The 27,394-nt window shown below is 32.2% G+C and overlaps 1 protein-coding gene and 1 long non-coding RNA gene across 4 annotated transcripts in view; both read right to left on the reverse strand.

Moving 5' to 3' along the window:
• Positions 1-27,394, reverse strand: part of LOC127723674 (arf-GAP with SH3 domain, ANK repeat and PH domain-containing protein 2-like) — a 65,653-nt gene that overhangs the window by 20,608 nt on the left and 17,651 nt on the right. For all 3 annotated transcript variants that reach the window (XM_052230412.1, XM_052230411.1, XM_052230410.1), the window contains exons 10-21: positions 26,257-26,433; positions 25,081-25,128; positions 22,985-23,030; positions 21,212-21,260; positions 19,186-19,355; positions 17,973-18,106; positions 16,453-16,541; positions 15,614-15,794; positions 13,419-13,510; positions 11,570-11,756; positions 6,785-6,853; positions 5,802-5,849 (exon numbers count right to left, since the gene is read on the reverse strand). In XM_052230412.1, coding sequence (XP_052086372.1) covers positions 5,802-5,849; positions 6,785-6,853; positions 11,570-11,756; positions 13,419-13,510; positions 15,614-15,794; positions 16,453-16,541; positions 17,973-18,106; positions 19,186-19,355; positions 21,212-21,260; positions 22,985-23,030; positions 25,081-25,128; positions 26,257-26,433 — 1,290 coding nt within the window. The remainder of the gene's footprint in view (positions 1-5,801; positions 5,850-6,784; positions 6,854-11,569; positions 11,757-13,418; positions 13,511-15,613; positions 15,795-16,452; positions 16,542-17,972; positions 18,107-19,185; positions 19,356-21,211; positions 21,261-22,984; positions 23,031-25,080; positions 25,129-26,256; positions 26,434-27,394) is intronic.
• LOC127723676 (uncharacterized) lies at positions 8,603-11,537 on the reverse strand. The gene is made up of 2 exons (XR_007992199.1): positions 9,575-11,537; positions 8,603-9,177 (listed from the first exon to the last, which is right to left on the reverse strand). It is a non-coding gene; the product is annotated as an uncharacterized LOC127723676 (long non-coding RNA).

The raw sequence follows: 27,394 nt of genomic DNA on the forward strand, positions 1-27,394 counted from the left end.
TTAACTCAATCAAAGGACATATTAACACCATTGAACATACACTGAACAAATAAATTTGACCTATGACACAATGTAATACAAAATAAATAAACTAAGGGAAGAATAATAAAAGTAACATGTTATATCGGTAAGAAATGTTAAACAATTAAAGAAAAACAATATGCTCGAACAAAAATACCATCCATCTGCAATAACTTTAAACACAGGTAAAGGAAAATAATTTTGTTGTTAGGTATACCTGTACAGTACCAATAGAGAAAGGAAATATTTTTACAAAATAAATAATTTTGAATACAAAATAAATAAACTAAGGGAAGAATAATAAAAGTAACATGTTATATCGGTAAGAAATGTTAAACAATTAAAGAAAAACAATATGCTCGAACAAAAATACCATCCATTTGCAATAACTTTAAACACAGGTAAATGAAATTAATTTTGTTGTTAGGTATACGTGTACAGTACCAATAGAGAAAGGAAATATTATTACAAAATAAATAATTTTGATGTTCATAGTACGAAGTGAAAATTTATATTTATACCAAACACTTATCAAAGCTGATATATAGACCAGATATAACCCTGAATAACATTAAATAACAAAAAAGCAATACAATAAGTATCAACAGGTCAAATAAACAAGAAAGTACGATTTGAGAGTAATCGCAGTTACTGACAGCTAGTTAAAAGCCAAAACAATAATAAAAAATCATGCATCAGAGACTAAAATCAACTAAAACACATCCCAGGGATTTAGTATTTTAACGTCATGGACAAGTCAAAGAAGACATGACTAGTGCAATGCCAAAAATAAATGTATCGACAGACAGTAGGATAGTTAGGAGTTTAACCTCTTTATAGATCTAAACGAACGTGGGTGTGTCTTTATACATCCCACTTGAAAAAAATACAAATTTAGTTATGTTTTAATTTGCTGATGACAAAATCGATATTAGTGCCAATGTAAACTATATTCAAAGATCTAATTACAACATTGGTAAGATAACCTTTACTAATAAGCCTGTTTAAAGGTTCGATGAGTTTACACGGATCACATAGTGATTTCCGTGCTTTAAGTACAATATTACCGTAAAATTAAGGATGTGAAATACTGTTTTTAATCAGTTTTCTACAAGTACAGCCAAATTTACTAATCAAATCTTTGTATCTATGAAAGAACTTAGCAAAAGTTTTACGTAATTTATGGTAACGAAATCCTTGATTTAATAATTTACCAGTGATGCATCGATTACGTCCGTTAAAATCTATGACATCACTACACACACGGGCATAACGAACGAGTTGGTATATGTATACACCGTATGATGTAGCCAAAGGAACAATGCCGTCTAAAAAAGGAAAAAAATTAACAATAGGGAATGAAAAATCGTCTCTTTTGTCGTAAATTTTCGTATGGAGTTTTCCTTTAGAGATTGAAATGTCCAAATCCAGAAAAGGACAACTACTGCTGTTTATGTTAGATTTAGTTAAAGTAAGTTCTATTGGGTAAATTTCGGTAGTATATTTAGAGAACTCTGGATTATTTAACGAAAAAATATCATCTAGATAACGGAAGGTATTGTTGAATGTATCAACCAAATGTAACAATGACGTGTCTTTACTGAGTTTGGTCATAAACTGAGATTCATAGCAATACAGGAATAAATCTGCTATTAAAGGGGCGCAGTTAGTGCCCATAGGAATACCTACTACCTGTCGATACATTCTATCGCCGAAACGTACATATATGTTGTCCAGGAAAAAATTTAAAGCTTCAATCATATCTTCACATTTCCAGTAAGTGTATCTAGCATACTTTCCTTTTTCGTTACAGAAAAAGGCTTTAAACGAGTTACAGCAAATAAATTTGTAATGAGATTTTTCAAAAGACCATTTAATTAAATATGAAAACTTTTTCTTGATAAGATTGTGTGGAAGTGTAGTATAGAGAGTAGAAAAATCATAACTGTCAACAGAATTAAAAGGACCATCAAAAGCATGTATTTTATCTAAAACCTCTAAAGAATTTTTAACACTCCAAAAATAACAAGAAATGATTGTAACAGGATGCTGTTACGAAGTCTCCCAAACGAAGCTCCCATAATTCGTAATTCCCATGGTTGCCTGAAATTGGGCAAAGTCCAATGAAAATTGGTTTGGTCCAGTAAAGTTATATGCATTAGTGATGCCTGGGGACTAACCCTGTATATCATTCAAATCATCTTTGCATGACAAACCAGAATATATATGGTTTAGGGGTGGGGATCTCGACCATTTACAAGATATTAGAACTTTCTCAAATGGCAGGGGGTGGGGGTGACCCCTGGGGACTAACCCTGTATTTCATTTGATGTGCTTTATCATGACAAACCAGAATATATATGGTTTAGGGGTGGGGATCTCGACCATTTACAAGATATTAGAACTTTCTTAAATGGCAGGGGGTCGGGATGACCCCTGAGGACTAACCCCATATATCATTCAAACCATCTTCGCATGACAAACTAGAATATATATGGTTTAGGGGTGGGGATCTTGACCACTTACAAGATATTAGAACTTTTTTAAATGGCATGGGGTGGGGGTGACCCCTGGGGACTAATCCTGTATTTCATTTGATGTGCTTTATCATGACAAACCAGAATATATATGGTTTAGGGATGGGGATCTCGACCATTTACAAGATATTAGAACTTTTTCAAATGGCAGGGGGTCGGGATGACCCCTGGGGACTAACCCTGTATATCATTCAAACCATCTCAGCATGACAAACTAGAATATATATGGTTTAGGGGTGGGGATCTTGACCACTTACAAGATATTAGAACTTTTTTAAATGGTATGGGGTGGGGGTGACCCCTGGGCATTAACCCTGTATTACATTTGATGTGCTTTATCATGACAAACCAGAATATATATGGTTTAGGGGTGGGGATCTTGACCACTTACAAGATATTAGAACTTTCTTAAATGGCAGGGGTGGGGGTGACCCCTGGAGACTAACCCTGTATTTCATTTGATGTGCTTTATCATGACAAACCAGAATATATATGGTTTAGGGGTGGGGATCTCGACCATTTACATTATATTAGAACTTTCTTAAATGGCAGGGGGTCGGGATGACCCCTGGGGACTTACCCTGTATATCATTCAAACCATCTTCGCATGACAAACCAGAATATATATGGTTTAGGGGTGGGGATCTTGACCACTTACAAGATATTAGAACTTTTTTAAATGGCATGGGGTGGTGGTGACCCCTGGGGACTAACCCTGTATTATATTTGGTGTGCTTTATCATGACAAACCAGAATATATATGGTTAAGGGGTGGGGATCTCGACCATTTACAAGATATTAGAACTTTCTCAAATGGCAGGGGGTCGGGATGACCCCTGGGGACTAACCCTGTATATCATTCAAACCATCTTAGCATGACAAACCAAAATATATATGGTTTAGGGGTGGGGATCTTGACCACTTACAAGATATTAGAACTTTTTTAAATGGCAGGGGGTGGGGGTGACCCCTGGGGACTAACCCTGTATTTCATTTAATGGGCTTTATCATTTAGAACATTTTCAATTAAAAAGATTGTGTCTATCACAAACGGTTTTCAATTTATAATCATTTGAAAATTTTTAAAAATAAAATCCCATAGGGTTCTATAGTAAAACCCTCTTTTCTTTTTGCCCCTCAAAGTACCCCTTTATAAACCCCATTGCACAAACAAAACCCTGATTGCACCACTAGACATGTTAGTCTAACATATTGTGAAACCCTAAGTTAATCTGACAAGCGGTTTTGGAGAACGGGTGCGGACAAGTTCAAATTTAAAAGCGGCGGAAGAGGAAGAAGAAGAAGAAGAAGAAGAATAATAATAATAATAATAAGAACTGAGCAAAAACAATAAGTCTTCCCAAACTTCGTTTGGGAGACTTAATTAATACCATTATTTTCATAAGCTTTATTACAAAAGTTAATAACAAGTTCTTTGATAGTAGTAAGGGAGGTAGTTAGAAGCACTGATAGATTAGTAGTAGAACACTTACTCGATGCGGAGATGAAACGGAATTTAAATGGTTTTTTGTGCAATTTAGGTAACCAGTACATAGTAGGGACTTTCAAATGTTTGGATGAGGCCTTAAGCTCGGTAGTGGCAGTGATATGCTTGTTTACAATTTGACTCTCTGTGGAGCATACGGACCTGAATGTAGATGAATTTGTAATTTCGTTTTGGAGAACTTCCTTGTAGTATATGCGTCACACCACCACTACATTATTTGCTGCTTTGTCTGCCGGTACGAACACAAACCGCTTTGCGAGTACTTGGAGTTTATTTTTTATTCTGAATATCATCAGTCAGGGATATAACTCTATAGGGTTATTACAGAAAAATAACATACATTTGTTATTATGGACTAAAAAATCAAAGAACTGTGATAACTTATGTATGTTATATGTTTCAAAGGGACAATATACATCATTAGTTTAGTTAAAATGTTTAAAAGTTCTATTGATATTACTTTTGTCTATATGTATACTTAACTATTGAAAGATATAACAGTTCATAGTTTGCCAATTTTGCATAGTACACCTATATGTTATTACAGAAAAAATATGCCTGTAATAACTAAAGGGTGTTATCACAGCTTCTCTATATCACTTCAAAGCATTTGCTCAGACATACATCATGCTTAATTACAATGTATTTTAATTTATTGAAAGAAATAATGACCAGAGCATGTAATGAGGTTCTGCGCAAGTTTCTCAGTAATTCCCAAGTGTCTTATATAATAAGTTAAATTCCTTTAATAACTGAGCCTTGTTATCACAGCTAAGTTTATCCCTTAATAGCCTCGTCTCATTGATTTACCATGGTTAATAAAAAATGTATTAATTTAATTAAAAAATTAGTTATCAAGGCTATGCATTTAGTTTCTGCGCAAAGTCTAAAGAGATCCCTAGAGGCCACTATAAATGAAATAATTTTACAAATAACAAACATATGTTATTACAGATTTAGAAAATTTAAGGAATAAAGAGTAGACAACTCATGAAAGTATCTGTAATAACACACGCAAGTTATTTTCTGTAATAACCCTATAGAGTTATATCTCTGACTGATCATGGACCCTATTACTAATTTCAGAATTGTTTTCAAAATAAATATACGAATATTAACAGTATTCATAATTTTATTCAAATAACTGTCTAGAGATTTTTTATCAGATTTTTCACGTTTACACCAATTTTTACAGTAGACAGAGAGAGCGTCTTTAATGATCTGACGACACTGTTTCCAATCTATTTTAGATGGAGGACGATATTTCGGTCCTTTCTTAAGAAAAGTTATGACCTCACGGTCTTCGACGATGTTGAGGTCTCCTGTAAGGACATGACCATAGGGAACATATCTAAAACTAGATGTTTCACAATCTCAAGAGGAAGGAACATTATTTTCTATACTGACGTCTGATGTAACTGATGTATAATTAAAAATCAAACTTCTGCTGGTTTTTTTTATAAGAATATGAAATAATAGGTGGTTCTATATTATCAAAATATGGAGGTATTTGGCTTTGGATGGTAGAGTCATTGAATATACTAGATAAGTTAATAAAATCAATACCTCTATTTATATATTTTAATTTAAGAAAATGCCGTTTATGATTTTCAGGTTTATCGATACTAGGAAATAGCCTATGATGACAAAAGGCTGTAATAATATGGGTATATACATGTATAATAATTTTCATTTAAAATCTTTCCTTGAAAATACAGGCTTAAATCATTACTTACCTCAAGATCATCATCACTGTAGCCTTGGTCTTCACCAAAATGTTCTTCCTGTAAAATATAAATATAGAACAGGTCAGAGGTTTGCTTTGTGCCACCTTAACACAAAAATTAAAGACTAAGAAAAATATCCTGTAAATTGAAAGCTTGGTAAAATTCCAGTTACCATGAGGCCAATATGTTTAGGAAACATGCAAAATATATTAAAAGAAATAAGTTCCTTAGTATTTTTCTCACTGTATGAATACAACTTTTTAATTAGTGCACATTTCTTTACATTTCCATAAATGATCACAGCTAAATTTACACGCATTTTAGAGAAAAGCATATAAAAAAGTTGCATATCACATAACAACTACTTAGCCTTACACATGTATAATAAACTGCTTCGCTGAGCGCAGCTGGATACGCCCGCAGAGGTCCAACCCTGAACAGTTGGGGCAAAAATGGACACAACATTCAAGCTTGATACCGGTCTGAATTTGGATTGTAATTAAATATTTGATATATTATAGGTTTTTGAATAAATGTAGTCAAAGAACTTGAAATTGATTATATGAAAGATTTCTTGCTGTTGTGCAATACACTGTGCTGTTGCGCAATACTTCTGTTGTCAGACTATAAACAAGTAAAATCTTATAACTCTGAAATGTAAAATCGAAAATTTATAAAAATCAAAAGGGAGCTTACAAAAATAGATATAAACAATTTACCAAAGTCTCATAAAATATGCTGAAAGCATTTTTGAGTTATTGTCCGAAAACTGGAAAATCCCCCTTTTTGTTATGAATAAAACCCCATAAACATATATTCTGAAATTTATAAAAATCAAAAGGGAGCTCATGTCGATATAAATAAACAATTCACCCAAGTTTCTTGCAAATTGGTGAAATTGTTTTTGAGTTATTGTCTGAAAACTGTAAACGGGCGTATAAAAATGTGTACTATACACACCTAAAGACGGTAATCAAATATAAAAAACTTACATATGTTAGATCCCAGTCAACATTGACATTGCCAAACACATCCTTCCTGCCTTGTAAAGCTGCTTTCAACTGGAATAGAATAGAATAGAGAATGGAAATAGTGAATGTGTCAAACAGACAACAACCCGACCAAAGAGCAAAAAACAGCACAAGGCCACAATACACATATAAATAGATTTCTATTATTGTCAGAATGTAATGTTTCAGTGGTGTCATGGTAGCATGTTTGCCTCGAAAGCGAGAGTTCTTGGGTTTGAACCCCGGCCAAGTCAAACCAAAGACTTTAAAATTGGTATTTGCTGCTTCTCTGCTAAGCACACAGCATTAAGGAGTAAGAGCATAGACTTGGAGTCAGAATGATATGTCTGGGTAAGATGACAGGTCTTCCTGTGGACTGTTACCTTGTGAACTAGGACGTTAAATATCTGGTCGGTCTAGTACAAGGATGTGTTAATATTCATATTAAATTAACATGTTCTTGCCTTGAATATGCATATTAATTTGCCACTGGACGTTAAGCAGCCATTCATCAATGTAATGTTAACAAAAGTGTGTGAAAACATATTATCACGTTTCATTAGGTTATGAATAAATGGATTCCTGGACATTCATTTTGATATGGATTTTTCTCTGTAGAATAAAATGTACAAATGTACTGTGACATGAAAAATCTTCAACAATAAAGTGATCCACGATTCACCAGTAAATGCAGTCATTAAGGTGGTACCTAGCACTACAGGGAGATAACTCTGTAAAATCAGCTAAACGTTTTAATTACGTTGTATTGTTAAGGAAATATTAAGCTTCTCAATGATTAAAATTAGTGTTTGTCAAACTGCTATATATCCAATGAAATTTTTCCGAGAAAGTGATTGGTTCAAGTTTTTTGAAATTTTTATATTTTTTTCAAAGGGTCAAAGTAAATATTTTGTCAAAATTTTATGAAAATTAAACGAGCCAAATTAATTTAAGTCAAGGTGTTGGGTACTACCTTAAAACGGGAAAAATTCTGTCTAACCTACATATTCTTTAAATATCTAAAACCAATAATTCAAGTCAGCAATGTTCTGATTACAGCTGTATGCAAAATTCTCAAAAAAATACCAAATAAAGTTACAAAGGGCTGTTCCATTAAAGCACATACAAAACATAGGAAAGGTGACGAAATTTAGGTAACTATATAGATAATTTCAAATTTTCACTTACATCTACACGGCACATACAAATTATTTGATATTCAACCATATTTTAGCTTTTGAAGTGCCTTTCTGGAGTCCCAAGTTATGAAAATGTACGTACTCAATAAGAAATAGGATTGTTTTCCCTCAATACATAAAAATTGGAACCCAAGAAATTAAAGGATCCATAATTTAAAAGATTACTGCAATCAATGAAGTTTACAAAGCAGTTTTTATCACAGTATATGCAAGTCACAAAATTAATGACATCTTTTAAAAATGTAAAACTGTTAATAATAACAGTCCATAGAGATAATTTATCAATTCCACAAGAACAAGAATGTGTCCATAGTACACGGATGCCCCACTCGCACTATCATTTTCTATGTTCAGTGGACCGTGAAATTGGGGTCAAAATTCTAATTTGGCATTACAATTAGAAAGATCATATCATAGGGAACATGTGTACTAAGTTTCAAGTTGATTGGACTTCAACTTCATCAAAAACTACCTCGACAAAAACTTAAACATGACACGGGACAGACAGACAAATGGACGGATGAACAAATGGACGAACAAACAAATGAAAGGACGCACAGACCAAAAAACATAATGCCCCTACTACTATCGTAGGTGGGGCATAAAAAATAAAATGCTTCGCTGGGGCGCAGCTTGATACGACCGCAGAGGTCGAACCCTGAACAGTTGGGGCAAGTATGGACACAACATTCAAGCTTGATACAGCTCTGAATTTGGATTGTTATTAAATATTTGACACAGCATAGGTTTCTGACACAGAAAGAATGTGGTCTAAGAACTTGATTTTTTTTAATTTACCTATTATGGTCCAATGTCCAAAATCAAAATACATGGTTAGATTCAGCATATCAAAGAACCCCATATATTCAATTTTTGTTAAAATCAAACAAAGTTTAATTTTGGACCCCAACTTGGACAAACTTGAAAACTGGGCCCATAATGAAAAATCTAAACACATGTTTAGATTCAGCATATCAAAGAACCCCAAGAATTCAATTTTTGCTAAAATCAAACTAAGTTTAATTTTGGACCCTTTGGACCTTAATGTAGACCAATTTAAAAAACGGGACTTAAAATTAAAAATCTAAATACACGGTTAGGTTTGGAATATCAAAGAACCCCAATAATTCAATTTTTGATGAAATCAAACAAAGTTTAATTTTGGACCCTTTTGACCTCAATATGAACCAATTTGATAGCGGGGCCCACAAATAAAAAATATAAATTCATGGTTAGATTCAGCATATCAAAGAACCCCATATATTCAATTTTTGTTGAAATCAAAAAAAGTTTAATTTGGGACCCCAACTTGGACCAACTTGAAAACTGGGCCCATAATCATAAATCTAAACACATGTTTAGATTCAGCATATCAAAGAACCCCAAGAATTCAATTTTTGTTAAAATCAAACTAAGTTTAATTTTGGACCCTTTGGACCTCAATGAAGACCAATTTAAAAAACGGGACCCAAATTAAAAATCTAAAAACACGGTTAGATTTGGCATATCAAAGAACCCCAATAATTCAATTTTCGATGAAATCAAACAAAGTTTAATTTTGGACCCTTTTGACCTCAATATGAACCAATTTGATAGCGGGGCCTACAAATAAAAAATCTAAATACATGGTTAGATTCAGCATATCAAAGAACCTCATATATTCAATTTTTGTTGAAATCAAACAAAGTTTAATTTTGGACCCCAATTTGGACCAACTTGAAAACTGGGCCCATAATCAAAAATCTAAATACATGTTTAGATTCAGCATATCAAAGAACCCCATATATTCAATTTTTGTTGAAATCAAACAAAGTTTAAATACTGGGCCCTATCTTGGACCAACTTGAAAACTGGGCCCATAATCAAAAATCTAAACACATGTTTAGATTCAGCAAATCAAAGAACCCCAAGAATTCAATTTTTGTCAAAATCAAACTAAGTTTAATTTTGGACCCTTTGGACCTCAATGTAGACCAATTTAAAAAACAGGACCCAAAATTAAAAACCTAAATACACGGTTAGATTTGGAATATCAAAGAACCCCAATAATTCAATTTTCGATGAAATCAAACAAAGTTTAATTTTGGACCCTTTTGACCTCAATATGAACCAATTAGATAACGGGGTCCACAAATAAAAAATCTAAATACATGGTTAGATTCAGCATATCAAAGAACCCCATATATTCAATTTTTGTTGAAATCAAACAAAGTTTAATTTTGGACCCCAATTTGGACCAACTTGAAAACTGGGCCAAAAATCAAAAATCTAAATACATGTTTAGATTCAGCATATCAAAACCTCATATATTCAATTTTTGCTAAAATCAAACAAAGTTTAATTTTGGACCCTTTGGACATTAATGTAGACCAATTTGAAAACTGGAACCAAAATTAAAAATCTAAATACACTGTTAGATTCGGCATAACAAATAAATAAATGTGATCAAAGATTTTACAAATCTAATGCGCCATACTGTGCAATTAAAGATTACTTCTTGAAATTTTTCAATATTTGAAATTTGAAAAAAAAATAATATTTGAAGAATAATTCTTTTTAATTTCTGAAATCTGAAATGAGAAAAAATTGGCCCCCCACAATTTCTTTTTATCCCCCCCCCCCCCTTTTTCCCCCAAAAAAATTCTTTCCCTCAAGATATGGTCATAATCTCAATTCAAATTTCCAATGGAGTTGGCAACCATAATTACCCATTTAAATTTACCATAGTGCTAACTTAATCTATTTTATAATAGAATTAATAAAAATATAGTGTCAAATCTTTCATATGGATTTTTTTGTAAAAAAAAAAGATGAAAACATTTGCAGATATTTTTACTGGTCTTCCTTTATAAATATGCATTTCTTTAAACATAATTTAAAAGCAGTGTAAGGGAAGTAACCAAAACGTTGTATTTGGATTACCTCCCTTACACTGTTTTAGATTATCTTTATTGTTCATTAACCATTACTTTATACATAATTTAAAAGCAGTGTAAGGGAGATAATTTCAATGATGTATTTGATTTATCTCCCTTACACTGCTTTAAATTATGTTTTGTACTATAGTATTTGTCCATTAACCAGGACAACCTGGTTTTTCCCCCTTTTTTGCCCCTAATTCCTAAACGGTTTGAGCCATAACCCCCCAAAGCAAATCCTTACCATCCCTTTGTGGTATGGAAACTTGTAGTATAATTTCAGAGAGATCCATACACCGTTCCACAGTTATTGTCTGGAAACTAGAAAATGCTCATTTTTGGCCCCTTTTTGGCCCCTAATTCCTTAACTGTTGGTACCATAACCCCCAAAATCAATCCCAACCTTCCTTTTGTGGTATTTAACCTTATGGTCAAATTTCAAAAAGATCCATTCACTTAAACTAAAGTTAGAGTGCGAAAACCAATATGTATTCGGACGACGACGCCGGACGACGACGACGACGCCGGACGACGACGACGACGACGACGACGACGACGACGACGCCAACGTCATACCAATATACGACCACAAAATTTTTTTGCGGTCGTATAAAAACAGTATAGAAATAGTTATTGTCAATTATAATTACCAAATCAATACAATTCTCGTGATTATTCTCCTTAGCAATATCCAGTGGTGTCTGACTATCGTTGTTTTCTACATTGGCAAGCTCAGGCTGGGTGCGTAGAATCAGTTTCATACACTCGGTTTTATTTAACAATGAACACAAATGTAAAACGGTATTGCCTTGTTTGTTTTTATGACCTAAACTAGCTCTGAAAAAGAAAAAGAAATGTGAGTTTGTAGTTTTTTGATATTTACAGACTTCTAAAGAAAAAAAAATGTACCAGCCTCCTGGATTTCAATTGCACATTGAATATTACATTAAATATGAAGACAATTCAATTGGTGCAACTAAAATATCTTGTTCCAAAATCTAAAAGTAATCTAAAATGTGCTTTATTTCCTGATGAGCTTATTAATAAAATTGAGAATGGAAATGGGGAATATGTCAAAAAGACAACAACCCGACCAAAGAGCAGACAACAGCCGAATGACTATTCTGTGCAATGAAGTCTACGTTATTAACTTACAAATGATTATTCTGTGAAATTAAGTCTACGTTATTAACTTACAAATGACTATTCTGTATCATGAAGTCTACGTTATTAACTTACATATGACTATTCTGTGCAATAAAGTCTACGTTATTAACTTACAAATGACTATTCTGTACAATAAAGTCTACGTTATTAACTTACAAATGATTATTCTGTGAAATTAAGTCTACGTTATTAACTTACAAATGACTATTCTGTACAATGAAGTCTACGTTATTAACTTACAAATGACTATTCATTGCAATGAAGACTACGTTATTAACTTACAAATGACTATTCATTGCAATGAAGTCTACGTTATTATCTTACATATGACTATTCTGTGCATTGAAGTCCACGTTATTAACTTACATATGACTATTCTGTGCAATAAAGTCTACGTTATTAACTTACAAATGACTATTCATTGCAATGAAGTCTACGTTATTAACTTACAAATGACTATTCTGTGCATTGAAGTCTACGTTATTAACTTACAAATGACTATTCTGTGCAATAAAGTCTACGTTATTAACTTACAAATGACTATTCTGTGCAATAAAGTCTACATCATTAACTTACAAATGACTATTCTGTGCATTGAAGTCTCAGTTATTAACTTACAAATGACTATTCTGTGCAATAAAGTCTACGTTATTAACTTACAAATGACTATTCATTGCAATGAAGTCTACGTTATTAACTTACATATGACTATTCTGTGCATTGAAGTCTACGTTATTAACTTACAAATGACTATTCTGTGCATTGAAGTCTCAGTTATTAACTTACAAATGACTATTCTGTGCAATAAAGTCTACATTATTAACTTACAAATGACTATTCATTGCAATGAAGACTACGTTATTAACTTACAAATGACTATTCATTGCAATGAAGTCTATGTTATTAACTTACATATGACTATTCTGTGCATTGAAGTCTACGTTATTAACTTACAAATGACTATTCTGTGCAATAAAGTCTACGTTATTAACTTACAAATGACTATTCTGTGCAATATAGTCTACGTTATTAACTTACAAATGACTATTCTGTATATTGAAGTCTCAGTTATTAACTTACAAATGACTATTCTGTGCAATAAAGTCTACATCATTAACTTACAAATGACTATTCTGTGCAATAAAGTCTACGTTATTAACTTACAAATGACTATTCTGTGCAATAAAGTCTACGTTATTAACTTACAAATGACTATTCTGTGCAATAAAGTCTACGTTATTAACTTACAAATAACTATTCTGTGCAATAAAGTCTATGTTATTAACTTACAAATGATTATTCTGTGCAATGAAGTCTACGATATTAACTTACAAATGACTATTCTGTACAATGAAGTCTACGATATGCAATGAGTACCCATCTTCTTTCTCTATTGCTAAGTGAAGTGCTGTCCCTGAATTTTCCTGAAAAGACATAGTAATAATTAAATTTCTTGTTTTGTTAAATCATGGCTATGAATTTCAAAAATAATAGAACTACATTAATAAATTCTCCCAAAACACATTTTTCTTTTCCCATTGACCACTTACAAAATTCAATGAAATTTCCATTTCCTCTTAGATAATAAGACCAATGACATGATATGACCAATGTAGCCTGGCATCCTGACCCAATCTAATACTTCGTCGATAGGACCAGGCATAATACAATCCACGTGGCCAAATATCAGCGCTGAACAGGATTGAATTACTGCGCATGTGCATGTTTTATAAACAAGGAATATATCGATAGGATCGTTAATTAACAGTTGATTGACTATGTTAATCAATAACATTTGAATTATATATGCTAAATTTTTCAAAATTTGCATTTCATATGAAATGAAAAATAATTTTCAATGAATTCCTGACAATATAAATATTTCCCGCCATGTGTCAAGAAATGACGCTATCCCACGATGCATCATTCTAACATCCAATTGACAAAACCATGTCGTTGTATTCTGCCTGGCTCTACTGTTGAGCAGTGAGCCAGGATCCCAATCTATGACCAAGGGTACTTTTGTTAATAATTCAAGATTCTTTGACACCTCTATTTGCACTTATCAAACATGAATTTCCTTTTGATTGTATAAGAGTAGTGTTGTTAGGTCAGTATTCTCTTCATACTTTGAAGTAAGACAAATTTCAGCAACATTTTAGCCAAATAAACATAGAGCATATGTATCAGCTAACACAATTTTTTTTTAAATAAATAGAAAACACAAAACATACGTCCTGTGTGAATATCCTTTTGGGCAAGGGTTTTGCTCTATATTATTACTCAACTAGAATCAGTCAAGTAGACAAAATCCTTTCCCTCATTTGTATTTTACCGAATTTACTATCTTTCCATGATTTATAACCTGTCAAAAGGAAATATATGAACAAATAAACTGTTGACACAGAGATATGTCTTGCCTGTCTGCATGAAATTAAAAAAAAAGACAATCTGATGGACAGCAACATTGCTTATTAATTCAAATTCACTGGACCATGATTTTGTGGGCAGGGCTTAGAAATGGTTGACAAACTGAGATGTACTGATAGTAATGCATCTTTATTCAAAATATGATTGATCTTTCACAAGAAGTTCTTATTAAACTGACTTAAGCAGAAAACTTAACATTGAAAATTGCTAATTAATTTAAAGTCACTGGACCATGACCTAGGGGGCAGGGCCTCAAAATAGTCGTCAAACAGATATGTACTGATAGTAATGCAACTTCATACTAAATATCATTGATCTACCAGAAGTAGATCCTATCAAATTAACTTAAGCAGAAAACTTAACATTGAAAACTGCTAGTTAATTCAAAGTCACTGGACCATGACTTAGGGGGGCAGGGACTCAAAATAGTCGTCAAACTGATATGTACTAATAATAATGCAATTTCATATTAAATGTCAATGATCTATCACAAGTAGTTTCTATCAAACTAACTTAAGCAGAAAACTTAATCTATCAAACTAACTTAAGCAGAAAACTTAACATTTAAAATTGCTAGTTAATTCAAAGTTGCTGGACCATGACCTAGGGGGCAGGGCCTCAAATAGTCGTCGCAATGATATGTACTGATGGTTATGCAACTTTACATTAAATATCAATGATCTAACATAAGTAGTTTCTATCAAACTAACTTAAGCAGAAAACTTAACAATTGTTGACGCCACCGCCATCGCTTTTACAGGAAAAGCAATCCCTATGTCTGGCTTTCCGCATCTTTCGTCGCAGGCGAGACAAAAACTGCAATGGTTTATTAAAATACATAGATTAAAAGTTATATTCTGCAAACTGGAAAAAATTTTAAATAAAACTACATTTCATAAAACTTGACCAGTCTATCTAGTCCTCTTGCAGTTCTATCATTTGATTCGACTTGATTAGCATAGCAGTTCTATTACTCTCCTCCATACTGACATCACCTGACAGTTCTATCAATAGATCAGACCTGATTATTAAAGTAGTTCAAATACCCTCTAGACCTGACAAGTATTGCAGTTATTTGACCCTCCCTCCATACTTACATCATCTGGCAGTTCTGTCATTAGATCAGCTCCCTCTGCATAGACCTGAATTAAAGCTCCTATATCTTGCTGTATTATTGCCTGCTTTAAGTCCTGTTTAAGGTCTTCCTTGTCTGTGCTGGTTATTATTACATATTTATGTTGTTCATATTTAGCCTTAATATAATGGAGTCTTTCTTCCCTGTAGAATAAAATGATATCATTACATGATAACATCATGTTTTGTGTGTCTACTGTGGATCTTAAGATCTCTAGAAAATCCTTTTTCAGTACATGTTCTAATAACAAACTGGAGTAAAAATATGTAAAATTCACCAAATCATAAATATCTATTCACTTTAACTGTATGACTGCCATTTGCAGTAATTTTTTGGACACAATTTTATTCTTTAGCATATCAATTTTGCTGCTGTTTGGAAACATATTATTCAACCCAGACATAGAGGAACTCATTAAATGCAAGTGCTTCCTATGACACATCACAAGAAAGCAAACGAAAAGCTTCATATAACATATTATTTCATGATTGAAGCATAAAAATCTAATTATAAGAATTGAATGATTCTTTTTATAATTTTTTGGGTTGTAAAAGCCTTGATTGTACGCTTACTTTAAGTTGATATATTTAGAACGAATGCTAGCCATATGAACCCTGAGGAATACAGGTATTTTGTTCCCCCAAAACTCATATTTTCAAGCAATTTTCTTTAGCCTTAACAACGGCATTATGTGTTCTTTTTTCACCTAGCAGTCAAAATATCCCACTTCCAAGATAATAGCAAAAGATACATCTAATTATGCATTATAAAAATACACTTATTTTCATATTTTATACATACATAGGACTAGAAGGTTTCAGTTTCATAGAAGAATCTACTTTAGCTTCCACTATTTCATTAAAGTTTTGGTTCCCTACCACTCTGGCCAGCTGAAATTCAAATAAAAATAAAGTAGTAAAAATTCAGATTCATACTATAGAATATTGACCCCAAAAAAATGCAAGTTTCTAAATTTGTTAGATAAAAACAATCTGATTTGCCTTTACATGAAAGATCAGAGAGAATAATATACATGTTTAAACATTTTTGTTTTATATTTCCTCTATTCACAAGTAACATAACATAGCTGAATTTTTCATGCTTCAACTTACCTGAACTGACATTTCGTGTTTTTGTTTTTCTAACATAATATTCAAAGATTTTTGGAAAATGTCTAAATAATGAAATTCAGGGGTTCAAATTAGTGTGGGTCTGAGGTCCGGGACCTGTCTTTTCTAGGAGAGGACTTTTCATTTTTAAATTACAAAAGTCAAGGACCTACCATTCTTTACACTGATGCTTGATACACAACCATTGATTTCTTATGGAGGACCCTTCACTTAAAATTTCAAATGGTCCTGGACCTTTCATTATTTAAAGAAAATTTGAACCCCTGGAAATTGAGAATGGAAATGGGGAATGTGTCAAAGAGACAACAACCCGACCATAGAGCAGACAAAATTTGTTTAAACACTTTTAAGAGGTAACATATTTTCCGCTGATTTTGAAAGAATCTTTAAAACAAAAAAAGTAAAATAACACAACATTTTGGTAAATTAGACTTCTTGCCTTTTCATTTAATGGTTAATCACTTGACTAATGAGGATTGTCTTAAAAAACAGCTGGAGAATCTAGTATATTTCATAACATAAGAACACAAGGAGACTATTTTGCCCTAGGGCACCCCAAAAAGGTAACTCAATGATATGGTGTCCAAAGAAGTAAGACAGATAAACCTCATAGACCAATTGAACAATGAACCATGGAAATGAGGTCAAGGTCAGATGAAATCTGCCAGACCAACATGTACCCCTTACAATCATTCCATACACCACATATAGTTGACCTACTGCTTATAGTATCTGAGAAACAGACCTAATCACTAAACTTTAACCTTGAACACTGATCAATGAAATGAGGTCGAGGTCAGGTGAACCCTGTCTGATGGACATGTAGACATTGCAAGGAACCCATATACCAAATATAACTATCCTATTATTCATAATAAGAGAGAAATTCACTCGACAAAAAAACTATTAATTTTTTTTCAAGCACTCACTGAACCATGAAAATGAAGTCAAGGACAAATGGACTTATGACAGACAAAATCTTCGTCACATAAGGTATCTGCATGCAAGGCATGAAGCATTCAGGTCTTCTACCTTCTGAAATATAAAGTTTTATACAAAAAGTTTACACTGCTTTGCCTTAATTTTTCATTAAGGTTTGGAGAGAAGGGACCGGAGGTAGGCTCACGTATAACCCCCGTCCCCCCCATCCAAAGGGTCTGTCCCCTCACAAATTATGATTAGAGTACATACCAGTAATTGTGAGGTTCCTAATTCATCTATAACAATACTCTGAGTTCTAGAAATATGTACACCTAACTGTCTGTGGATACCACAGCATTCTAAACAGATTAATACACCTAAATTTGTTGACAGCCACTCGGGATCTGAAATGTATTAAAATAAACAGATTAATACACCTAAATTCATTGACAGCCATTATTTATTAAAAAATATTTTCAACAATTCTCAGTAGTATAACATATTATAAAAGTATATCAAATAGGAAAATAACTTTCAAATTACACTTTAAAGAGGGTCTGGGAAGGGGTTTACAGAATAGTTAAAACAATAAAGGACAAAAAATACAGAATAAAGGACAAAAAAAATATATAGAATAGCAAAAAATAGGTCAAATAAATAAAGAATAGAGAATAATATTGTGCTAAAATATAAAAAGAAAATAAATATGGCCAAAAAACTAAAGAATAGATAAAAAAAAAAAGGGCCCAAAAAATTCAAGAATACAGATTTTAAGAACCCCCCCGTCAAGACCCTCTTTTATCTTTATTTCAACCTAGTTTTACAGTACTGAGTAATTTCATTGTTAGCAGTTAAATAGATTACATTATTTCAAATTTTTATGAATGTACCAAATATTTATAGTAAACACAATATAAACAGTTAATTTCAATTTTTTTTTATATTTCAGTGCAATCACCAACTTATGCAGTGTCAATACTAATACTGATCTAGGCTACCTAGCACATTTGTTCTCTTTATTGACCTCTTTGTTTTTATTTTCATTAAGGAAATGGATGTTGGTTAAACTGCAATCTGTTGTTGAAGCTTTGACATTTGACAACCTTTTTAAAAATTTGCAAGGGCTGTGGGTCCTCAAATGGCAGCCCATATATAAAATTTTATAAATAAAAGATATATTATTGTGGGAAAAAATTCATAAGGAATCAAATGAGGTTTGAATTATCTACTTTAAGTCTAAATGGGCTGCACTCTGACTTCCCTTGGCTCCAGCAACTACAAAAATCTGTCAATTCTCAGAGCTATCCATGACTAGTTGTAGTGTAGAGTACCAGTAATTTTTCTTCATTTTTTTATGTATTTTTTATTCATATAGTGACTGACCTTTCATTATTCAATTTGGATCTTGACCTTTGACTTAACTTGTATTTATATTGGAAAGCATTTGGTACACTTAACAAAAGGAATTTTATGTGTTTCTTACCTTTTGCATTGCAGTCACAGCAGACGTTGTTGCCAGGCAACCTTTTAACAATTTGTAGAATACTCCCTGTCAGTTCTTTAACATTTTGGTTTATACAGGGAGAATTTGTGTTGTCGTGAAAAGCTTTCATTAATACTTGTTCTTTGGCATTATTTAAAACAGATATCCACCTGTACAAATAGAAAGAGTCAATATGATACAAAAGAAAACTACCTATGTATGTGGATTATCTCTTGTTTCTACCTGGCATGTTTACAAATTCTAAGGTCCTTAGGCGGCCTATTGCAATGATGCAAGGAAAATTTCTAGCCCATATCCAATATACCCTTATTTTCCAGTGGTTGTCAGGGTTCTCACTAGGGCAAGTCCATGAGTCCTGAACTCGTGAAAATCTGTCTGGACTCATCATTCGTCCAAAGATGCATGAAGGTTGTAAAATTTTGTATGAATTGAGCACTCACATCATCATTTTATAGCAAAATTTAAGAATAATCTAAATTTGATGTCATTTCCGTGCTCTATTTTGTGATAGCGACTGAAATAATAAATTATACATGTATGGCAATACAATTTCTTCTTCTCGCTGTTGGACTCATCATTGCCAAAGACTCTCCTTCAAAAGTTCATAGTGAGAACCCTGGTAGTCCAAATTTTCCATCATTCATCTCGGTTGCCTTATCTGGAGGAACCTACGTATTGTATTAAGTGTCAAGGATATGCATGAAATATTTGCCACTGGAGATTCATATTAGCATGCAACAATCAATACATCAACATTCTAAATATAAAATCCAGGCAAGAAGTTTCACCTTTTCTACTAAAAATTGTCTGGAGCAGTAATGAAATGACTATTTCACAGAATTCTATCCTTCATGAAAACAAAAGGCATAGTTAGGAAATCTTTTTTCAATTCATTGCCTCATTTCAAAAAATATCTTAGTGAGCAAAATTACTCATAAGTCAGGAACATTTCAGTATAACTTAGTTATGATCAGTTTTTGTGAAAAGGGCCAATGAAATTTAAGTTGGCCATTTATGAATTTGGCTATTCCTTTTTGTCTCTATTAATTATATAGCTCTTAACATTTCTACAATTTTATATATCATTTTGCAATTATGGGTTGTTTGCCTGTGAGAGAGTTTCACATGTTTATTAGTGACTTGGATGGAGAGTTGTCTCATTGACACTCATACCACATCTTCTTATTTCTATTTACTGCAGTGTTTTTTGCTCCTACTGTGTGGATGCTGTAGAATGTGTCCCAGAGCTTGTGGTGTATGTCCTTATATTTTGCAATTATGGGTTGTTTGCCTGTGAGAGAGCTTTCACGTTTATTAGTGACTCTCCATCCAATTTAAGTCTGTCATCATTACAGTAACTGAGCTGGTGTTATGGAAGCGGTTGCATGTGAAGTCATTTTGGAGCCCTTTATAGCTTGCTGTTTGGTGTGAGCAAAGGCTCCGTGTTGAAGGCCGTACTTTGACCTATAATTGTTAACTTTTTATACATTGTGACTTGGATGGAGAGTTGTCTCATTGGCACTCATACCACATCTTATTTATATTGGCTTTGAAAAGTTTAGGTATGAGTGTTTCCTGATGAAGGTAAATCCACAAAATTTATAACAGTTATTCTTATTTTTAAGTTTAAGGATGTTCGCTTGTCATGTTTTGGAATTTTTGTCAGATTTTCAGAATCCTCTGGTTTTATCCATGTGAATGCCTTAAAAAATTTTGCCCATTGACCCCCATTTTTCTTTTGATAAATCTTTTACATGTATAATTATAAGCCTTAAGTAAAAGTCTTATAAAATCTTTGAAAGGCTATGAAAAATCAAGAGAGAACATTTTCCCGCCAAAATTTCAATGGCTAATATCTCGAAAACAAGCACATTGACCTACATTTTTTTGTTGCTCTATTGGTTCCTTTAATAATCCCCTATCAATTTATACTAGTGTTATGAAAAGCTTGTTATTTTGAAACGTGAGTAGCGAACCTCCTCAAACTCTGGCAGTTAACACTTACTCTTTCATACTATCCTCATCCTCAGCTTGGAAATGATAAGTTCTGTTTTCTATAATGACAAAAAAATACATTCTACTTGCATGTCTTTATAGCATTTTGTTTCAAAACATATTAATTTTTACACTTTATCTGTGTAAATTTTCTTACATGTCAAGACAATGCAGTACCTTCTGGATATCAGTAGTTGGAGCACTGTATATTTCTTGGTTGCAGTTTCTTGAATTTAACTACATACCTCACTCATGTAATAGTGGTTTTATAAAATCCTACATGGGACCTAGGGAAGGCACTTCAAAATCTTATCTATGGGTGCATGTTTTTGTACAGTGAAAGTGTAAGAGAATTTTTTAATTTCTCTTACACTTTCACTGTACAAAAACATGCACCCATAGATAAGATTGCCTGTATAGGTGGTTACCCCATTTTTAAAAATTTTTCCCTGGATTCCATGTTTTTTTCAATGGAACAGTTCTAAATTTGATTGTAAAAACTGTTTACTCTTTATTTTCAAAAGCCTAAACATAGATTGAAAAGGACCTAATTTCTGCTAGGGGCTGTTTCATAAAGAAATACATGGGACCCAGCGATGGGTGGATGTCATCTATGTTTTTGCATAGTGGAAATGCAAGTGAAATTTCAATTTGCCTCTATAGGTGGTTACCCCATTTTTAAAGTACCTTTCCTGGGTACCATGAATGTTTTAATGGAACAGCCCTAATATGAAATATGATTTTCCTTTTCATACATCAACTTTAAAGAAAATTTTGGATTAGAAAAGTATGTGCAACCCAAGAAACAATTTATAATTGGTGAGATTATGTAAATAGCTGCCAAAAAAATATTCTGTGTTTTTTCTTTGCTCTAAACAAAGAAAATATGGTTGGAAAATGTTCCTTCGTTTTTACGAAAAATTTGCAAGGGTTCTGCGGAACCCAGTGTCTCGCCTACTTTTGCTGTTAGTCGCAGGCTCAACAAAAATGGGGAAATAATTATTAAAAATTTTCCTCTAGATACTATCTTTTGAATGTAAGATGCTTCTGTTCACGTTTGGTAAGAATCCAGGATGGTTTATGAATCTAATAAGTGTTTTAAAAACTTTAACTGCAGACTGTATGTAATGTTAAATGGAAGAAAAACTAAGTCCATTTATAAGTAATATACTGAAAAACAGGAATTTTTTTTTTACAAAATTTACTTTTGATTACTATCTTATGATCATAAACAAGCTTCTGTCCAAGTTTGATACAAATCCCGGATAGTTTTAGAAAGTTATTAAAATTTTGAAAACTTTAACCACAGAGTGAATGTAATGTTAACTGGCAGAAAAACTAAGTCCATTTATAAGTAAAATAAGGAAAAACAGGATTTTTTTTTTTAACAAAATTTACTTTTGAATACTATCTTATGATTATAAACAAGCTTCTGTCCAAGTATGGTACAAATCCAGGGTAGTTTGAGAAAGTTATTAAAATTTGAAAAACTTTAACCTCAGAGTGAATATTTGTGGACGCCGCCGACGACGATGAAGACGGAATGTAGGATCACTGTGTCTCGCTTTTGTGACAAAAGTCACAGGCTCGACAAAAAGGAGCATATTTAGATATAACATAAAAACTCTTGTGTAATTCATTAAATTTGTTTATTTTATGCATAATTGTTTACTTTTTACACATTGTGACTTGGATTGATAGTTGTCTCATTGGCACTCATACCACATCTTCTTATTTCTACTTACTGTCTTAAATACATAAATACACATTAAGGAATACTTACGAGAGACTAGATCAAAACACTTTTTACCAGGATCATCATGAACTAACTGAAAAAAAAGAAAAAAAACTAAATCTTTTTGAAAACTGCAGTATGATACATATATACAAACCTTAACGTCTTTTTCAAATTTAAATCATCTTAAAATTGAAAATTTAAGTTTTTATTACATTAAAATGTATAAAATATTGTGGCAAGTGGAAATTGACTATAAATATTAATAAGACTAAAAACAATGATTCAACAATGTTGCTATGCTAATTTAAAATAATGATGGCTACCCTGTAGGGTATTGCACCAGATTATCATATGAAAATTGTTATATTTAATTTTCATGTTTGCTTAAAGAAGTACCTATAGTGGTGTAGTCAAAATGTTGTTGAGTAAATTCAACAACGTAATAAATAAGTTGTGTCTTATGCAAAATATAATGTTAGAGAATATTTATTTCTTGGAATACTTGTTTAAATTAATGATATTCAGTTTAAACTTCTGAAGAACTTAAAGCAAGGAAAGTGATGTTTGCAATTAAAATGTACACTGGTTTTTTAAATAATCTGCCAGTTAAAGTAGCATGCAGCCTTTTTGTCTCTATAGTAAAAAAAAAATGGAGGACACAGATGATGCCCCTGCTTGCACATTACAATATAAACGGACTGTAAAAGTGACACCACCCAAATTTGAACTTGATCTGTGTTTTATGGTAATGAGCATTCTGTAAAAGTTTCAGAACATTTGGTTGAGGCAAATTAAAGTAAGGGAATGGAAACTAATTTTGAGACATAGGTACGGACAGACAGACTAGGGTAACATTTAATGCCCCCTCTGCCGCACCGGGGGCATTAAAAAACAATAGCTACCTACAATTCAGTAATCATTTAAATGAATCCATATGTTTCAAAATATAGAGCACAACAATGAGCCAAGATATCAAAGAACAGGAAATGAGCTGTCAATTCTAAAGCAAACTGGTTTTCTATATTTTGTAGGTAACTATTGCTGAACCTAAAAGGGCAGCTAGTATGAATACAATTGATGTATTCTAATGTATGGTGCTTTCAGGCTTGTTTGACTTGACACTCTATGCGAATGCCTGCCAAACTTCACCATTTTAAATACCAGATTTTTCCTTTGGAAAACACGGTTCAAAATATAGACCTTCTTATTTTCTCAGATAAATCATGCTTTCAAAAACTACATTTGTCTTTTTGTAATAAAGTATATCCTGGGAACAAGAAAATCTTCATCAAACTTAGCAGAGAGAACAGAGCTAGGGAGATATCTGCTAGAGATGCAAATTAAAGATAAGGGTTTTAATATACTTAGTAAGACTTTAAATTCTGAAACAAATACAAATCTTTTACACTTTTAAAAAGTCATGACCTTAAGAAAAAAGACTATGTTCATCCTGTAATACAATGTATACTGTGGAGGATGAAACTCATTTAATCTTATATTGTAAAAAAAAATCAAAACTTAGAGGCAATTTATTTGGAAAAGTCTTTTAAAACATACAAGATTATAATCCATGTCATGAAAATGACAAAATTAAATATCTTTTTGCCTAACAAAGTAAAGAGAAGTAAAAGGCTTCATGTTCTTTAAGAAGTAGGCCTTAGAACTGAGTACGGCAGACTCTTAATTTATTTATATTTTATATAAAAAGATCGTTTTGCTGTTATACATTCTTATGTTTGGGTTTCTTTTTTTAGTTTTTCATCCTTGTTACATACATGTTTTATGTTTATTATGTCACAAATCTTCTATGATTAAAGTGACGATAAAGTATCTAATTTGATTTGATGAAGTATTTAATTTGATTTGATTTTGATATAAATTTTCAATAAAAATTATATGATTTATAATTGAAGTAAGTATAAAATCCCGGTCTTAAACCTATCACTAAACATGTTCTTGACTGGTACACATAAATAAGCTGAACCCCCAACACAAGTTACCAAAATATATCTTGTTTTGTATCATTACATGGATTTTGACAGTGTCTTTTTCTACTTACTGCTTAAAAAATAAAAAAATTTCCTATCATTTTTTATAAGCATTTTTTTTAAACCAGTTGGCCACATGACATCAATACCTACCTTAACCTGGCAAGTAAGTAGATTTAGTTTCACCGGGTCTTTACTCTCCTACAATATACAAGACACACATTTTTTTCTAATACATAAGGACATTTTAAGCATTTACATTATTTTATTTATATAAAGAGTTTAACCTTTTTTTAAATTTGTGGATATTTTATCATTAAAAATCATACTTTTTATTTTCTTATATATTTTACTCATCTTTTTTCTGATTTTTTTCAGCAAGCTTCCAAATTTTTGTAACATATATTTGATATATGGACATGTAATAATTACAAATTCTCAGTTTTGGTATAGTTTATGTTACTCAATCTTTAGATTTCTGTGTATTGTTTTGAGGACACTTGTTATGTCATTTTGTCTGGGTTATTTTTTTGCCATGCTGTTGTTTGTTTATCTTTGATTGCTCATTGGTTTTATCTCCTGTTTTTTTAACTGGTACATCATTTTCCATGCTGTTGTCTGTTTATCCTTGATTGCCCATTGGTTTAATTTCCCTTTTTTAACTGGTACTTCATTTTCCATTTTGCTCTATCACATACATGTACATTGTATATAATTTGGACATAAGTAGTATTAAGACTTCTTAATTTTCCAACTTGCCTTTTTATTTACACTTTAATGATTTGTGTGCAGAGTTATACATATTTCCAGTGCCTTACTATTCACATTAGTAATGTCAATAATTTTTCCATAATATAAAATAAGATGTGGTATGTTTGACAATGAGACAACTTCCAACCAGAGAGGGGCCTTGGTGGCTGAGTGGGCTAAGAAGTTGAACTACTGTATCAGTAGCCTGTCAACAATGAGGTTGTGAGTTTGAATCCCGCACGTGGCAGGTGAGCTAAACTCCAATCTTAATTGACTAGGATTGTCAGTTTTCCTACAGAAGGTCGGTGGTTCTTTTCGTGCACTCCGGCTTCCCCCATCAATAAAAACTGACTGCAAAGAAATATCACAATAGTGCTGAAAGTGGCATTTAACACCAATCTATCAGTCAATCCAACCAGAGACCAAATGACGGGTATGTAAGGTATGTCTGTTGACGGTTGTACAGTAACCTGTATATTTTCATTCTTGTCATTTGCTCTTTGGTGTAAAGTTGTCTCATTGGTAATGGTCTCACTGGTAATGATACCACATCTCCATATTTTTATTTTAATTACTTACATCAGAATGACCTATTGACATTATACCATTGACAATCCTACATTTTCTCTTCTGCCATATTCTCTTCATTCTTCCCTCACTCTTTTTAAGTAGGTTTCCCTCCTTCTCAAAACCATGCATTTTATTGCCTTGTAACTGGTGAAGGGAATACCCACTTGATACTTTATTGGCTGCAGGCTGGAATGATATCAACATTTTTTATCATTAAATTAAGATATAACATCTGTAAGCCATTTTTAATAAGTGAATACTTGGTATTCACTATCGCGCAAGTCTTCTTTTTTTTGCTCTTGGCATGGTTGGTTCTCCTGATATATATATATATATAAAAACATGTCCTTTAGTAGATATGTTACATTTACTATTCTTTTGGTGATTCCTGTTCTAGTCACATGGATCTTAAAGAAGATTTGTCTAATCAAATTTTTCACATCAAATTCTCTAATTAATGCAAAAATTTCTAAACACAGTATCGAATCTACATAGTAATACCGTTAATTTTGTTCCATTAAAAGAATGATTGCTGTTTGATTTTCTAAATAAAAATATAAATGTGGTAGAGGGTGTTAATTGTGATGTTTTTTAAGGTTTTCAAAAACAGAATCACAAAATTACTCTTGCAAATTTTATCTCCAAACATGCTTTGACCATCAACCACAAATACCATAATCAATTCTGAAGCATGCATTATTAAGTTGTTAAATGCAAACTCTTTTCTATTTTTTAGCCAAATTATTGTTCATCATAAGCAAAAATAAAATGCATGTATGATTTGTATATTATATCAAAATGTTCTGGTGTAAAGGTAATTTATTGATGTATTTTTGTTTTTCAATGTTAACATAATTTGTTTCTATAACCAAGATATTAAAAAAAAAAAAAGACCGACATACAAAACACCATAAAAGAAATTCCAACATTATCAAAAAGCTACAATACCAACATAAGCTAAATCATATACAATTTAAAGATGGAAGATTTAAGCCTCTTCAAATACATGTAACTCTATTTAAAAATACCTTTTGTTTGTGCAATCTATTTTGGAAAAATGGCAGAAATATTTTAACATCATATTTCAAGCAATGCTATAGCTTCACAATGCACATGAAAAGGCTTTAAACAAAAACAAAATGTTACC

The sequence above is a fragment of the Mytilus californianus genome, unplaced genomic scaffold (assembly GCF_021869535.1).
Source record: "Mytilus californianus isolate M0D057914Y unplaced genomic scaffold, xbMytCali1.0.p SCAF_13, whole genome shotgun sequence".
NCBI classification, from domain to species: Eukaryota; Metazoa; Mollusca; class Bivalvia; order Mytilida; family Mytilidae; genus Mytilus; species Mytilus californianus.